At 46.5% G+C, this 15,096-nt stretch overlaps 1 protein-coding gene and 1 long non-coding RNA gene across 2 annotated transcripts in view; one reads left to right on the top strand and one right to left on the bottom strand.

Moving 5' to 3' along the window:
• LOC140856365 (aspartate--tRNA ligase 2, cytoplasmic-like) overlaps positions 1-6,717 on the top strand; it is a 6,888-nt gene extending 171 nt beyond the window's left edge. Inside the window, 13 exon segments of the mRNA XM_073253472.1 lie at positions 462-564; positions 805-944; positions 1,174-1,248; positions 1,250-1,288; positions 1,775-1,871; positions 1,874-2,064; positions 2,143-2,197; positions 2,200-2,252; positions 2,423-2,476; positions 3,265-3,344; positions 3,436-3,551; positions 5,440-5,554; positions 6,444-6,717. Of these exon segments, the coding sequence (XP_073109573.1) occupies positions 462-564; positions 805-944; positions 1,174-1,248; positions 1,250-1,288; positions 1,775-1,871; positions 1,874-2,064; positions 2,143-2,197; positions 2,200-2,252; positions 2,423-2,476; positions 3,265-3,344; positions 3,436-3,551; positions 5,440-5,554; positions 6,444-6,570 (1,245 nt within the window). The 3' untranslated portion in view covers positions 6,571-6,717.
• Positions 6,718-6,900: 183 nt separating this feature from the next.
• LOC140856724 (uncharacterized) lies at positions 6,901-8,613 on the bottom strand. Its single transcript, XR_012140310.1, has 3 exons — positions 7,740-8,613; positions 7,441-7,535; positions 6,901-7,364 (listed from the first exon to the last, which is right to left on the bottom strand). It is a non-coding gene; the product is annotated as an uncharacterized lncRNA (long non-coding RNA).
• Between the last annotated feature and the right edge of the window lie 6,483 nt (positions 8,614-15,096).

The raw sequence follows: 15,096 nt of genomic DNA, 5'->3' as shown, positions 1-15,096 counted from the left end.
GATGTTAGGCGCTCCAATTGTAAGTTCGGAATGATCCAGTTAACCAATTTGGCAGCTTAATTCTCAGTTAACCAGAAACAGAAAATCAGAACTAGATCTTAGCTCAAGGCTTTTTATCGGGAGATGAGGAAAATCATGGGGACCTTGCTGAGGTCTCTACTCATTCTTAATATTTGTTGACAGTTTGCTTGAGGCCAGGTTTTGTGATTGGTTGAGTTTCCTGAATGCTGAGTTTTAAAATAATTTTTATAGTTCCACTGCCACTGCCATTATCCTTCGCCCTCTGGCCCTCCATTTTATTCTTTGATGGGGTCTAGTACATGTGATATACAAAAAAATAACTCTAAATCCAAGCCTTTATCCCTGTTTGGCCCCTTAGATGAAACAATAAGCTGTCGATCTCTTATTCAAGTGAAGAAAAAATGAAACCAGTTACTTCTTTCTTTATTTGGCTCTTGTAGGTAATATTCGAAATTGTTGTTAATTTTGAGGCTTCATGCTTATCAGTTTTATGCATTGATGGAAAAGCATCCCATTGTTTAGTAGGAAAGTGGGAATATGTTGGTACCTGCCAGTTGCTGAACGCAATGAACTTGATCTTTTATCTCTATCCTCTTTCACCCCTTCTCCCTCTCCTTTTTTCCTCCTCAAAAATAAAAAATAAAAAAAAAGAAAAGTCTTTTCTATTAGCTTCCTACAAGTGGTGTTACACTACCTTGATAAATTGTATATGTATTTCTCCACAGATATTAGTGGTCTTTTGCTATGGAAACTCCAGTTTGGTTTATCTTTTCTGAGTAACAGCAATCTCAGCTGCTGACGGTCTTTTTGTAGTGGAAGTTCAAGTAACGAAGCTTTTCTGTGTCAATAGAGCTGTGCCGAATTTGCCTATCAACATTGAGGATGCAGCACGAAGTGAGATGGAATTCAAAAAAGCTGAACAGGTAAGTTTTTATAACTAAAAAAATTTAAGCAACAGATCTGGTGGCATTTTTTGCTTGCATGTTGAAGTAACACACGATGACAAATTGATTTGATGGAAGCTGTGTTTTCCACATAACAGTTATGAGTTCTACAATTTGGGAAAACAGATTTATATTCTAGTCACTCATCTTTTCATTGTAAACTTTGCTTAACGATCAAGTTTCTAATGCAACAATTGGAGTGACACAGACTGGAGAGCAGCTTGTTCGTGTTGGCCAGGACACACGCTTGAATTATAGAGTTCTCGACATACGCACACCTGCAAAACCAAGCAACTTTCCGTATTCAATGTCATGTTGAAGATGTAAGTGCACAATCTTTTTAACTGACATCAAACTTTGCATGTATCTGCAGTCTTATGAAAACAAACGTCCTTGTAAATAGAGATACTTAGATTTTGTGAGTCCTATTTAAAGGCACAATTGGTTGTTAGGTTATGCAGAAATATATTTGGTGCCTAAACTGAGTTCTTCTTTTTCTTGTGTGTGCGTGCGCGCGCGCGCATGTGTGTGTGTGTGTGAGAGAGAGAGAGAGGAGGCAGATCCCAACTTACTTTCTTCAAGATAGCGAAAAAGGATTCAACCACAATGCATGCTTTCTCATCATCTGGTCGATCAAACTGACAAACAACAGGAACTGCCTTGAATTTCCTTTCTAGATGAGCATCTCTTCCTTGCATTGTTGGAATTTTTTGTTCTATTTATCATATTTTTTCAAAATATAAAGAAATAATGTCGTTATAATCATAAAAATGGAGTTTGGATTGGGAATTAACCGTGCACTGGTGCAGATATTTAGACGATCTCTGCTGTCCGAGGGATTTGTCGGGATCCATACTCCCAAGCTGGTATCTGGATCAAGCGAAGGTGGTGCAGCTGTATTTAAACTGACTACAAGGGTCAACCTGCTTGCTTGGCACAATCACCTCAGGTTCATAAGCAAATGGCAATATGTGGTGGTTTTGGACGTGTATTCGAAGTTGGTTCTGTATTCAGAGCAGAAGACTCCTATACACATAGGCATTTGTGTGAATTTGTAGGCCTTGATGTTGAAATGGAGATCAAGGAACATTATTTTGAGGTAGAATAAATTGATGTGCATCTCTGAGTTCAGTTCATTTATCAGCTTAACCATCAAAGCTTGTGATTGTTTATGCAGGTTTGTGATATCGTGGACTGTTTGTTTGTTGCAATGTTTGACTATTTGCATGAAAACTCCAGAAAGAATTGGATGCAATCAACAGACAATATCCCTTTGAGCCTTTAAAGGTGAAGGAATTATTTTTATATCCTTTAAAAAGAAAAATTGCTAAATAATTGAATCTTAACCACTGGATATCTCTATCCCTGTCGATGAATGTCACACAAAACTCTTTTATTTCCTGACTTGTGCCTGCCTATCTCTGTTTTTGATTGTGCTTAGTCTGTATGCATTGCAGTACTTGCGGAAGACCTTGCGACTCACTTTTCTGGAGGGTGTTAAAATGCTTAAGGTGCTTGCCCTCTGCCTGGCCTTAGATTTCATTATTGATATCATTTTGTGTGCAATTTTGAGTTTCTCCTCTGCCAATTGTCATTTTTGTGTTTTTCATTTACTCTTGTCATATACCTCCCTAGAATCTTACATACTAGAAAAGGAATTATGGGGCTGATGTTTTATTCTTGGATACAAGAATTGGATATGAGATTGAAGTAGGACATAAGTTTTGTTGAGTAATTATCCTTGGGTATTGGCAGCAGTTGTTGGCTGAATATAGAAGATGGTTGCTAAATATACGAGGATTACTAATTTACAGTGAATTACCCATTATCTTGAATCAAATGGATTGAATACAAATTTCCAGTCTAAGTTCATGGGCATGCAACTACCGAACTTAATTGTGACAATATGCAAGATTTTTTTTTCCTTTTTTTTTTTGAGTAATGATATTATTTTGAAACTTGATGCATATAACTTTTTGTAACAGTTTTAACTTCACATATTATCATATCCTGGAACATTAAATTTATTAGCTCAGCAAAGAGACGCAAAAACAAGAAGTGGATGATTTAGGGGATGGATTTATTGAATTTTCTTATGATCGAAATTGCATCGAGTGAGTTGAATAAGGCTGACTGGCTGTATAGCTATGAATTTGTAAGAAGTTATGCTGCAAAAACAATGGACCTGTAAAGCTATTTTTAAGTTCTTAGTCAACTAGCAGTATATCCAAATAAAATTGTGGTTGGAGTGATGTGGCTTTTCTTTCAATGACAAGATCAGTTTGACTGATTTTAACAGGAAGCTGGAATAGAAGTCAATCCTTTTGGGGACTTAAGTACGGAGGCAGAGAAAAAATTGGGTCAGCTTGTTCGTGAGAAGTGAGTTTATAATATTGCTATTAACTTTTTCATTCTCCTTTCTTACAAGAGCTGTTGACTAAGCTCATGATCTTCTTACATGCCAACACAGATATGACACTGATTTTTATATTCTTTATCGGTATCCTTTGGCCGTGAGACCATTCTACACCATGCCCTGTTATGATGATCCAGCATATAGTAATTCATTTGATGTCTTCATTCGAGGTGAGAAGTAAATTCTTTTTGTTGATTACTGAAAATTATTGATGGTAGTTTATAGTCTCAGTGATTTTTTATGGTGACAAGCTAATGAAAATTGTATACTCTGATAACATTTTAAGTTCTAGTGGTACCATATACATATGATGAATTTCTTCAAATTACAAAGTCTTCTTTTATGTGACATGCATGCCTTTTTTCCTGCCTAAAATGAGGTCAACCAGGCATGTGATTACAAGTATTGTTGTAATTCAATTTTTGGACATTATATAGAAAATCATGCAACTCTTCCATGCTCTGATTCGATAACGTGAGTCAAAAGTGTTAATTAAATTGCACATGGATTTTATGTTGTCTGTAGTGTTCTTTGCCATTAAATATGTAGTCTGACACACGGTTGTTGGATGGTATGAAGAGCATGTATTCGACTAGTCATAGGGTACAGCGCGACCTGTGCAAAGCTAATTATAAGTGTATGATATATTGCAGGCTTACATGGGTTCTTTATTTAGTCAGATTGTACATATGTATGACCAGATCTACTTGTGTTTAATATTGTAATCTAATGATTTTAGTGTCTTAATTTGTTCCTTCCAAACTGCTATAATTTTTTTTGGGCTTCTTCGTACATATTTTTAAGACCTACATATGAGAAGCAAGAAAGACATGTCTTAGTATATTTTTCATGAAAAAAATTGGTTTAGGTTGGTCAAGAATCACGTTTGAACGATCAGAGCATGCCTACCATCCACTAGAAAGCAATTAAGAGTAGCCTACTCATAGAAAGCTAAAATGAAGGTTCTACTGTATCTTCACCGGCTTTTTTATCAGTCCTTATTGGTGTATATCCAATGCAGGTGTATTGCCGTACATATGCAACGTTAGCCAAGCGTGTTCTAGCCATTTGCCTGCACATCAGCAGCATGTTATTTCTTATTTTTGCTGTGATGATGTTGAAATGCCATACCTTGTCAGTGCCAATTCTATATTTCAAAATTCTCCTTAGGAATCTTGACATAATTTTCATTTTTTCCTTTTATGTTTTTTTGACCTTAGTCTAGTCTATTCATCGTCAACTATGGAGCAGGCAAATTTATAATGCATTTAAATTGGTATCTAAGAACAGTTTTAATGATAATTCCTATGTTTATCCTTTAATCGTAATTCTTTTGGCAAAGGATGGTCACATTCAGGAGTTAGAGCTGAGAATGAGTCAATCTTCTCCTCAGACAAGGCTTCTCTAATCTATATATAGTTTCTGATTCTGAGGTTTTATCAGGTGCTTAGTTCCGATAAATTTTGTAAGTTAGTAGCTTTTTGCATCCCTTAAACTTTGCTGATTAGTGGCTTGTATATGTTGGAGAACAACATATTCAAATGTAGCAAATGCCCTTGGCAGGACTGAACGCCATTAATTGGTTAATATTTTAAGTCAAGTCAAAAATACCATGTTTACATGGCTTCCTAAAGCTCTCTGTTTTCAGATTAGGCCATGTACAATCAGAACAAATAATATCTGAATAAATAATAACACATAAATGTTGTACATCCATTAGTATCATACTTTTTCTGGAATATACAAGAACCATGCTCTTCGGTTTCCTACCATCATATCTGGACTATATATGATGATTATAGAATCTGAGAATTTGCTAAAAGAAAATGACATTACCACTTATATTTGAAAAAATATAATTTATTCAAGAGATGCTGTGCCAAGTATTAGATGCCCATCCATGTCTGAGTCCTGTTACTTTAGTTGTCATGATTTTGAGTCACATAGGATAGTTTAGAACTTGGGTATGTGTAGAAAGTTGATTCCAATAACATTGTAAAATATGCTGGAAATATACAATTTCTACTGTGCTCTAATCGGTTTTGACATTTCTTCCAGGCGAGGAGATAATTTCAGGGGCTCAAAGAATACACTTACCTGAGTTATTGACTAAACGTGCAGAGGCATGTGGAATTGATGTCAAGACTATATCAACGTATATTGACTCTTTCCGGTATGAAGTCACATTTTTTATTTATTTTTCTTCCACATTTTTGTGCATTTTCTTTTCTTTTCGTGTTTTTCCAGTAAAAGTGACAGTTTTTTTTGTGAATATGCATGCATCAATATGAAAAGCTGAAACCCTGTGTTGTCTGTGGTGCTCGTGTCAGAGGAATGGTTTGGTAGCTGAAGCTTCATAATTGTTAACCCATGTAAACTTGTACTAAAATTGGTTAGAAATGGTAAAATGTTGTCAGATTTAGAAATTTTAATGATTGGCTTCCAATTAGGTGTTATAATTTCTCACCTTCACCATAGAAAACCTAAAAACAGGCTGGCTCTCTCATGCTTTATCTTTCTCGTCTCATGCATCGTTTGGTTGCCATATTGATAGCTGCATCCCAACGGACTAATAGGGTCTGTTTGTTCCAGTTGCATGCGTGTAGGATCTTTCTTAGTTGTCAGCAGAAGACCTGTATTAATACCCAGGATGCCAATTTCTCCCAATTTGCAACTTGAAGGTCATAGCCAATGTGCATCTTGTAATCTATTCTTCTGTGGGTTTTTCATCTGTGGTCCACCTGGTCATGTATGACTGTAGCACTTTTGATAATTTATTTAACTAGCTTATTCATTGTAAAAATCAGGAAAAACAGGGGAGAAAAAAAAAAAGAAGAAAGAAAAGCAATTTTACGGGAATGAAGTGTTAGTGCCTTAAAGTTGCTTATTTCTGAAGTTGTCAGTGTTGATTAGCACAGCTCCTCCTTGGTCCTTGCACTGTATCGAGAGGAATGGTGTCGTAAATGATCATTTTTATGCCATGCTTGATTTTAAAATGGATGCTTGGTTCATATGTGAATCATGAATTTTGCTTTATGGTGATCTGCTTCACTTTATTGCAGGTATGGTGCACCTCCGCATGGTGGGTTTGGTGTGGGCCTGGAGCGAGTTGTTATGCTTTTCTGTGCGCTCAACAACATACGCAAAACATCACTGTTCCCTCGTGATCCACAGCGGCTGGTTCCGTGACAGTATTGTTCTTCAATAATTCCACTTTAATAAAGTATTATTGGCTATGTTGACGCAAAATCACACAAGCTTTTTGACATATCCAACAAATGGAATGCATTCTGTTGACATCTATGTTAATTGAATTAAAAGCATAACATTTTGGCCTTTTGATTGTTAAGTTACCTGGCCTTTATTTCCTTGTGCACCTGTTGGAGGGGATTTTTTTTCCTTTGTTATGCTTCCGATGGGCTTTCTATGACAACACTAAAAATCCATGGTGTTTTTTCCTGCTGTTCAACTATGTTGAATCTCATCCTGTGCAGCAGACAATTTAGAGACATCTTCTTTGCTGGAAGAATTGTCATCATTTTATGAAGTAATAATTCAGGAAACCATATATCAAGGTGGAAGGAAACCATAAATTGGGAGCCGAAGGTGACAAAAATGCTTCTCTCATCTATTTGGGTTCTGCTTCACAGATTCGTGTGTCCTACATTTTCTTTCAGCATTTGCTTCGCAGGTTTGTATTTTGCACATATTCTGTTGGTGCCTGCAACTTGGATTTCTTATGCTGCATTCTGTTGTTATCCATTGTTGGTTTTCTGCTTGAGGTGGAGTAATGAGTCCATTGTTTTTCTGGTTCTCTTCGAGCAAAGGAAAGGAAATCATCGTTTTTCATTTTGTACCTTGCGTTCTCAATTTCTCGTGCTGGTTCGTTGCTTGCACTTTAGGATAGATGCATGGTTAACCAAACCAGGTTGACCATAATCGTCCATGGAAGGGGGGCTGTGACATGTTATGCTACTGCTACCCTGCTAGCGTACAAGTGATTAGATGTTGAATAAAGCTTCAGTAAGTACTAAATTTGGAGACACACAGCAGGGGGACCTGAAAGCATACACTCTGTGTCTCATCAGGCTGTGGAGAGTCGTGAAAGCATACAGGTATCAAACCAGACGAGACATGAAATGGAAGACTGGATGCTGTCAAACCAGGGGAGAAGAGAAAAAAAGAATTAGCATTTGAAAATGTCACGATTTTTGATTCAAACGTGTATCATATATGATACATGGGGAACTTTGCTTTTTGGAGTTATAGCGAAGAAGACCTACAAAATTATCATAACACATACAAAGTCCCATGCAACCACTGGAGCCCTGCTTGCTACCTCCCTCCCATTGACCTACCGTTTTTGCAGGCTACGCCTACAGCCACAGGGAGGCCAAACCGGTGAGTACCATCATGGTTCACCCTCAATGACCAACTCGTGCTTGTTTGGTTATGCCAGGGGATAGGGTAAACATAGGACGATATAACCTTGATCTACCAAGAGTTTAGAAGACGGAAGAAGTCGCTATCTTACGTCCTCGCTGTTTAAACTGGTGGAACAACGATGCTTTTGGCTTTGGAGGAATGGTAACAACAGAAGCATTTTGCAAAATGCCAACTACAAGATGCAAACACTTTGGACTCCTCTTTCACCTAGCATAGATAAGGAAAACCAGCTCGAAGAGAGGACTAATGCTCTAGAAATGATCGAGATACAATGTGGGTTGTTACCGGCAGAAATTTTGGAGAAAATGTGAATGGCAAAAATTCTGGAGAAAATGTGAAAGGCAAAAAAAAAAAAAAAATCTTATACTCTGCGTTTTTAATTCTTCCATACCCAGTAAACAAATTACAAATCTATTTTGAATAATGAAGAGAAGTGGGATAATGTGACTCCACATGCAGAGGATATATTCTGAAATGGAACGTTAGATGAGTTGTTTGAGCCTAGCAAAATGCGGCTGCCGCAAAAGAATTGTGCTAAAGTTTGACGGAAAATATATCAAAGGATGCAACGAGTAAGTTCCTTATTAGGAAATTTAATACTTTGGCTGTTGATAAATCTGTTATAGAACACCTGCATGAGATGATATGTATTTTTAATAGTTATAAACTACACAACATGTATATGAATGAAACCAAAATTATATCCTTTACTATTGATAAACTTGCTCGATCATGGAAAGATTTTAAAAGCTTGAAACATGAGATGATATTCCTTTTAAGGATTCGATTAACCTTTTCATATTAAGGAGCAATACTGTTGGGGATACCCACCGACCGACCGACCGTCTGTCGGAGGGCCCGACCGTCTGGCAGCCCGACCGACCGCTGTCGGAGGGCCCGACCTGGCAGCCCGGCCGACTAACCGACGACCCGACGGACGACTCTGCCTGGCCGATCATAAGTCGGGCGACAGGCCGACGGACGCCATCAGCGGCTAACTGCGGCCATTCCACGGTCCATTCCCGACCGACTAAACCCAGAGGTCCGTTAGCCGACCCACATGAAGCTCGCCGACCGACGGAGGAGTCCGACGCCACTCTGCTGGCCACCGACCCTGGGTCGGCCGACTCCACCAACCGCCGTACGGCCGCCAGACGTTGTCAGCTCTGACACGGACATGCGGCACGGTCACCTAGGGGCGTTGTCCCGCCGAGACCGGGTCAACCCTGGTGATTAGACGGCTACACGGCGACGTGACAGCCTACAGTGAGTTGACAGTTCCTCACTTGTCCGCGCCATTAATGATGGCGCCATACCGTGCTCCACTATATATACCGGGGAAGGCAACAGTGCAAGGGATCGATCCGCCCGTCTCTCCCACATACGCAGGCTCGCCCTCTCTCTCTCTCTCTCCTCTCAGAGCTCTCTGTCTGCATTTCACTGTTGCCCAGTCACCTCTCTGACTTGACCGTCGGAGGGTCCCCACCGGAGCCGCCTCCGGTCAGTGCGGACTTCCTTTTGCAGGTGCACGCTTCCCGGCGATCGGGCGACGAGGCGATTGGCCGCAACAGATTGGCGCGCCAGGTAGGGGACAGCATGACAAAGACAAGAGCTCAACGATCGAGAATCACTGGGTCGGCAAGGCGTTCTTCCCGCCGGGAAAAGCCTCCCGCCCCACCGGCGGCGGAGCCTAGCTCTCCGCACCCCGCAGTAACCACGGAGGCCCAGATTGCGGCCATCGTGCGGCAGATGACCGTGCTGACCGACGCAGTCAAAAGCCTCCAGCAACAACCGGCGGCCCGACCTATGCCTTCCAGGAGCAGCCGCCGACGGTCGCGCCGACCCCTGCCGCCTCCAGGCGAGCACTCCAACAGCGCTCCCACGGGGAGGAGGGGGTCGACCTCGGCGCGACGACCGACGGTCCCAGCGGCCCTCTCCTTCCCCGTTGGAACGGGCGAGGAAGGAAAAGCGGCCGCGCACACCGTCGGCCTCTCCTTCAGAGTCTTCCGGAGGCTCCACTCCTGGGGTCTCCCAGCATCGACGAGCGGACGACTACGAGCGACGGTTCGAGGAGATCGACCGCCGACTCGCCCAACTGCAGATGGACGGCCAGAAGTCTTCGAATGACGTCGACTTCCAGACCGCCCAACCTCTCTCCGACTGGTCCTCGACGAGCCGATTCCCAGTCGGTTCAAGATGCCGCACGTGGAGCCCTACGACGGCTCCACCGACCCAGTCGACCACCTCGAGAGCTATAAAGCTCTCATGACAATTCAAGGGGCAACCGACGCTCTTTTTTGCATCGGTTTCCCCGCCACACTTCGCAAGGCTGCCAGGGCTTGGTACTCCGGTCTTCGATCGGGCAGTATCCATTCCTTCGCGCAGCTCGAGCACTCGTTCGTGGCCCATTTCAGCACCAGCCGAAAGCCGCCGCGAACGTCGGATAGCCTTTTCTCCCTCAAGCAGGGGGAAAACGAGACGCTCCGACACTTCGTGGCGCGATTCAACGCTGCCACGCTCGAGGTCCGGGACCTCAACGAAGACATGGCGGTTTCAGCCATGAAGAGGGGCCTGAGGTCGTCCCGATTTACTATTCTCTGGACAAGACCCTCCCCCGAACATACGCCGAGCTACTGGAGCGCGCATACAAGTATATGCGCGCGGACGAAGGAGCGTCCGACCGACGCTTGGTCGAGCCCAGGGGTCCGAAGGAGAACGAAGAAAAGGTCGGGAGCCCGCCGAACCAAGCGGCCCCCGGCCGGTAGTCGGCTTTCTCCACCCCGACAGATCCAAAAATCACCCCGCCGACAGACTCCAAGGTCGGTGCGTCCCAGGTATGACTCCTACACTCCTCTCTCCGCTCCCCGTGCGCAGATCTTGATGGAGATCGAGGGAAGGAATACCTGCGACGGCCTCCGCCTCTGAAGGCAAAGGGCCTCGACCATCGGAAGTACTGCCGGTTCCATCGGAGCCACGGCCACGACACCGAGCGATGCATCCAGTTGAAGGACGAGATCGAAAATCTCATCCGCCGAGGTATCTCGGGCAAGTTTCGAAAGGGTCCGCCGACCCGACCGACTGCCGATCGATGCCCCCAGCGACTGAGGAGGCACAACTAACCAGCCGACGGCCGGAGTCATCAACATGATTTCCAAGCGGCTGGGATCGGGGACGTCTACAGGAGGGGAGCCGACCAAAAAACCACGACCCGAACGACGTAATCACCTTCGCGGAAGACGACGTTCGGGCATCCAGACTCCCACGACGATGCTGTTGTTGTGTCGGCGACAATAGCCAATTACGATGTAAAACGAATTTTTGTTGATAATGGAAGTTCGACAAATGTTTTGTTTTACTCGACCTTCTCCCGAATGCGACTACCGACGGATCGACTTAGTGGGTCTCCACGCCCTTGATCGACTTTGCCGGAGACACCGTCACGACAGAAGGAGAAATCACCCTGCCCGTGACGGTCGGTACCGAACCACGGCAAAGCACGGTCTCCCTCATCTTCGCGGTCGTCCAAGTCCCTTCGGCCTACAATGCCATACTCGGGCGACCCGGACTGAACGCTCTCAGGCGATCGTCTCGACGTACCATCTCCTTGTTCGATTCCCGACCAGAAACGGAGTCGGGGAGATGCGCGGAGATCAACAGCTCGCCCGACGATGCTTTCAAATCTCCGCCCAAAGCAACGAGACAAGGATCCCTGACAATCGACAAACTGGATCAACGGGAGGAGGAAGAGCGGGGTTCGCCGGCCGAGCAGCTCGAGCGATCCCGATAGGAGAAAATCCCGACAGAAAAGTTTGGGTCGGGTCTCAATTGCCCGACGCCGAACGCCACCGACTGGCGGAGCTCCTGACGGCCAACGCCGACATATTCGCATGGTCGGCAGCTGATATGTCGGGCATCCCTCCGGAAACAATGACTCACCGACTCAACATCGATCCGACGATGAAACCGGTGAGGCAGAAGAAAAGTCCTTCGCCCCAGAAAGGCAGAAGGCCATCGACGAGGAAGTGGACAAGCTGCTCGAAGCGGGCTTCATTCGCGAATCCACGTATCCCGATTGGCTCGCCAATGTCGTCATGGTCAAGAAAGCCAACGGGAAGTGGAGGATCTGTATCGACTACACCGACCTCAACCGAGCATGCCCGAAGGATAGCTTTCCACTCCCAAAGATCGACCAGCTGGTGGATGCGACGTCCGGATTTCGACTGCTCAGCTTCATGGACGTCTTCGTCGGGTACAATCAGATCCGGATGGCGCCTGAAGACGAGGAGCACACCGCGTTCGTGACCCCCAAGGGCCTCTACTGCTACAGGGTGATGCCCTTCGGATTGAAGAACGCCGGTGCCACCTACCAGCGACTCGTCAATAAGGTCTTCAAAGACCAGATCGGCCGCAACATGGAAGTGTATGTGGACGACATGCTGGTGAAGAGCACGCAGATCCCGGACCATGTTCAGGATCTCGACGAGACCTTCCGCACCCTTCGACGACACCGAATGAAGCTCAATCCGACCAAATGCGCCTTCGGAGTAACCTCGGGGAAGTTCCTCGGATTCCTCGTTTCTCGGAGAGGGATCGAGGCCAACCCTGAGAAGATAAAGGCGATCCTCGACATGCGTCATCCGAACACCAAGAAGGAGGTCCAGCAGCTGAACGGGAGAATCGTCGCTCTTAGCCGATTCATTTCCCGATCAGCTGAAAGGTGCTCCCGTTCTTCAAGACCCTGCGCCAGACGAATGTTTTTCTTGGTCGGATGAGTGCGAACAGGCCTTTGAAGACCTGAAGAGGTACTTGGCTTCCCCGCCGCTGCTCGTAAAGCCGCAGATCGGGGAGACCTTGTATCTCTACTTGGCTACATCTTCTGAGGCGATCAGTTCGGTGCTCGTTCGGGAAACGAATGCCGAGCCCATCAGCCCATCTACTACATCAGCAAAGTGCTCCACGGCGCCGAAGCCAGATACTCGGAGACGGAAAAGATGGTCTTCGCCCTGACCGTCTCCGCGCAACGGCTCCGCCCATACTTCCAGGCCCACGCCATCGTGGTACTCACCAACCAGCCCCTGAGGGCCGTACTGCGCCGACCCGACACATCCGGACGACTCGCTAAGTGGGCAATGAAGCTCAGCGAGTTCGACATTCAGTACCGACCGAGGCCTGCCTTGAAGGCTCAGGTCTTGGCCGACTTCATCGCCGAATGCCCGACGACCGACGAAAGGTCGGAGCGGAAGGCCCGGGACGAGATTCGGTCTCTGAGCGGGACCCGATCTCCACCTGGGTACTTCACATCGACGGAGCCTCCAACGCTCAGGGAAGCGGGCCGGGCTCCTGCTCACGAACTCGGACGGGGTAGTCACCGAATACGCCCTCCGGTTCGACTTCAAGGCCTCCAACAATCAAGCCGAATACGAGGCACTCCTCGCGGGCTTGAGGATGGCGAAGGAATTGGGCGTCGACAGCCTCCGGCATTCTCCGACTCTCAGCTGATCGTGGGGCAGGTCAAGGGCGACTTTGAGGCGCGAGATCCGACCATGATCCAGTATCTTCAGAAGGTAAAGGATCTCGTGGCCCGCCTCGAGTATTTCGAGATCTCCCACATCCCCAGGGCGGAGAACGCTCGTGCCGATGCTCTCTCCAGATTGGCAACGTCGGCCTATGATTCTTTAGGTCGGACGTTTGTCGAAAACCTCCAACAGCCGAGCATTGATCGGGTCGAAGAAGTGCAACAGCTAACGTCCGAACCAAGTTGGATGGACCCGATCGTCCGGTACTTGTCCGACGGGACCAGTCCCAAAGATCCCGCGGAGGCCAAGCGACTCCGATGGTCGGCGTCACAATATGTGATCATGGACGGCCGACTCTACAAGAGGTCGTTCTCCCTCCCTCTGCTCAGGTGTTTGGGACCGACCGACGCCGACTACGCTCTCCGAGAGGTTCACGAAGGAATTTGTGGGAATCACTTGGGGGCAAGTCCTTAGCCTTCAAGGTCTTGCGACGGGGCTACTACTGGCCGACCATGCGAAAGGATGCGGCAGAGTTGGTCCGAAGGTGCGAGCCATGCCAGAAGTATGCCAATATTCAGCGCCAACCGGCCAGCCAAATCGCTCCCCTTGTCGCTCCGTGGCCCTTCGCTCAGTGGGGAGTCAATATTCTCGGCCCCTTCCCACCGGCGTCGGGCCAAAGGAAGTTCATCGTTGTCGCCATCGACTACTTCACGAAGTGGGTCGAGGCTGAGCCCTTGGCGCAGATCACCGAGCGGAAGATGGAGGACTTCGTCCAAAAGTCCATCATTTTCAGGTTCGGATTGCCGCACACCATCATCACCGACAACGGGCGGCAATTCGACAACCAAGACTTCAAGGACTTCTGCGCCAGTTCCACATCCGTCATCGACTAACTTCAGTCGGGCACCCACAGTCCAATGGCGAGGTCGAGGTGACGAACCGAACCTTGCTCCATGGACTCAAGACCCGACTGAACGAAGCCAAAGGTCTCTGGGTCGACGAGCTGGGCTCCGTCCTATGGGCTTACCGAACGACCCCCCGTATCCCGACCGGGGAGTCGCCGTTCAGTTTGGCCTACGGGACAGAAGCTATGATCCCGCTCGAGATTGGCCTGCCATCTTCAAGGGTCGAGCAGTACCGCGAGCCGGACAACTCCGAAAGCCGGAGGGCCGACCTAGACCTCCTCCCCGAACTGCGAGATGAGGCTCAAATCCGAATGGCCTCATACCGACAGAGGGTCGCCCGGTACTACAACGCCAAGGTCAGACCAAAGCTCTTTAAACCTGGCGACCTAGTCTTGAGGAAGGCGGAGGTGTCGAAGCCCTTGGACCAAGGGAAGATGGCTCCCAACTGGGAAGGACCCTACAAGGTTGCTGACACCTTCGGGCCGAGAGCCTATCGGCTGGAAACCCTTGAGGAAAAACCATTCCCCGGACTTGGAACGCCGACAACTTGAAGCTGTATTACCAGTGAATGCTGTAATTCAATCATCGGAATACAAGTTCAGTTTGAAAAATCGGAGTTCTAACTCTTCGACTACTGATCGGCGCTCAGCCCCGACGCATCGACGCGGACCTGGAACCGACGACACATCGGCCCCTTACTCGGACCGATGCATCTACGATGACGGGAGTTTGTACTCCTTCTACGGTCGAATTTTCGGGCAGAATCCATCGGCCGACTGATCGATCGGGCCCCGACCGAAGAAAGGCTAAAAGCCCACGCGGCTGTTGCCGCGACATTCCGACCGGGC

Source organism: Elaeis guineensis, chromosome 3, assembly GCF_000442705.2.
Source record: "Elaeis guineensis isolate ETL-2024a chromosome 3, EG11, whole genome shotgun sequence".
In the NCBI taxonomy this organism is placed as follows: Eukaryota; Viridiplantae; Streptophyta; class Magnoliopsida; order Arecales; family Arecaceae; genus Elaeis; species Elaeis guineensis.
Note: the sequence above shows the minus strand (reverse complement) of the source record. Positions and strands in the feature narration are given on the sequence as shown.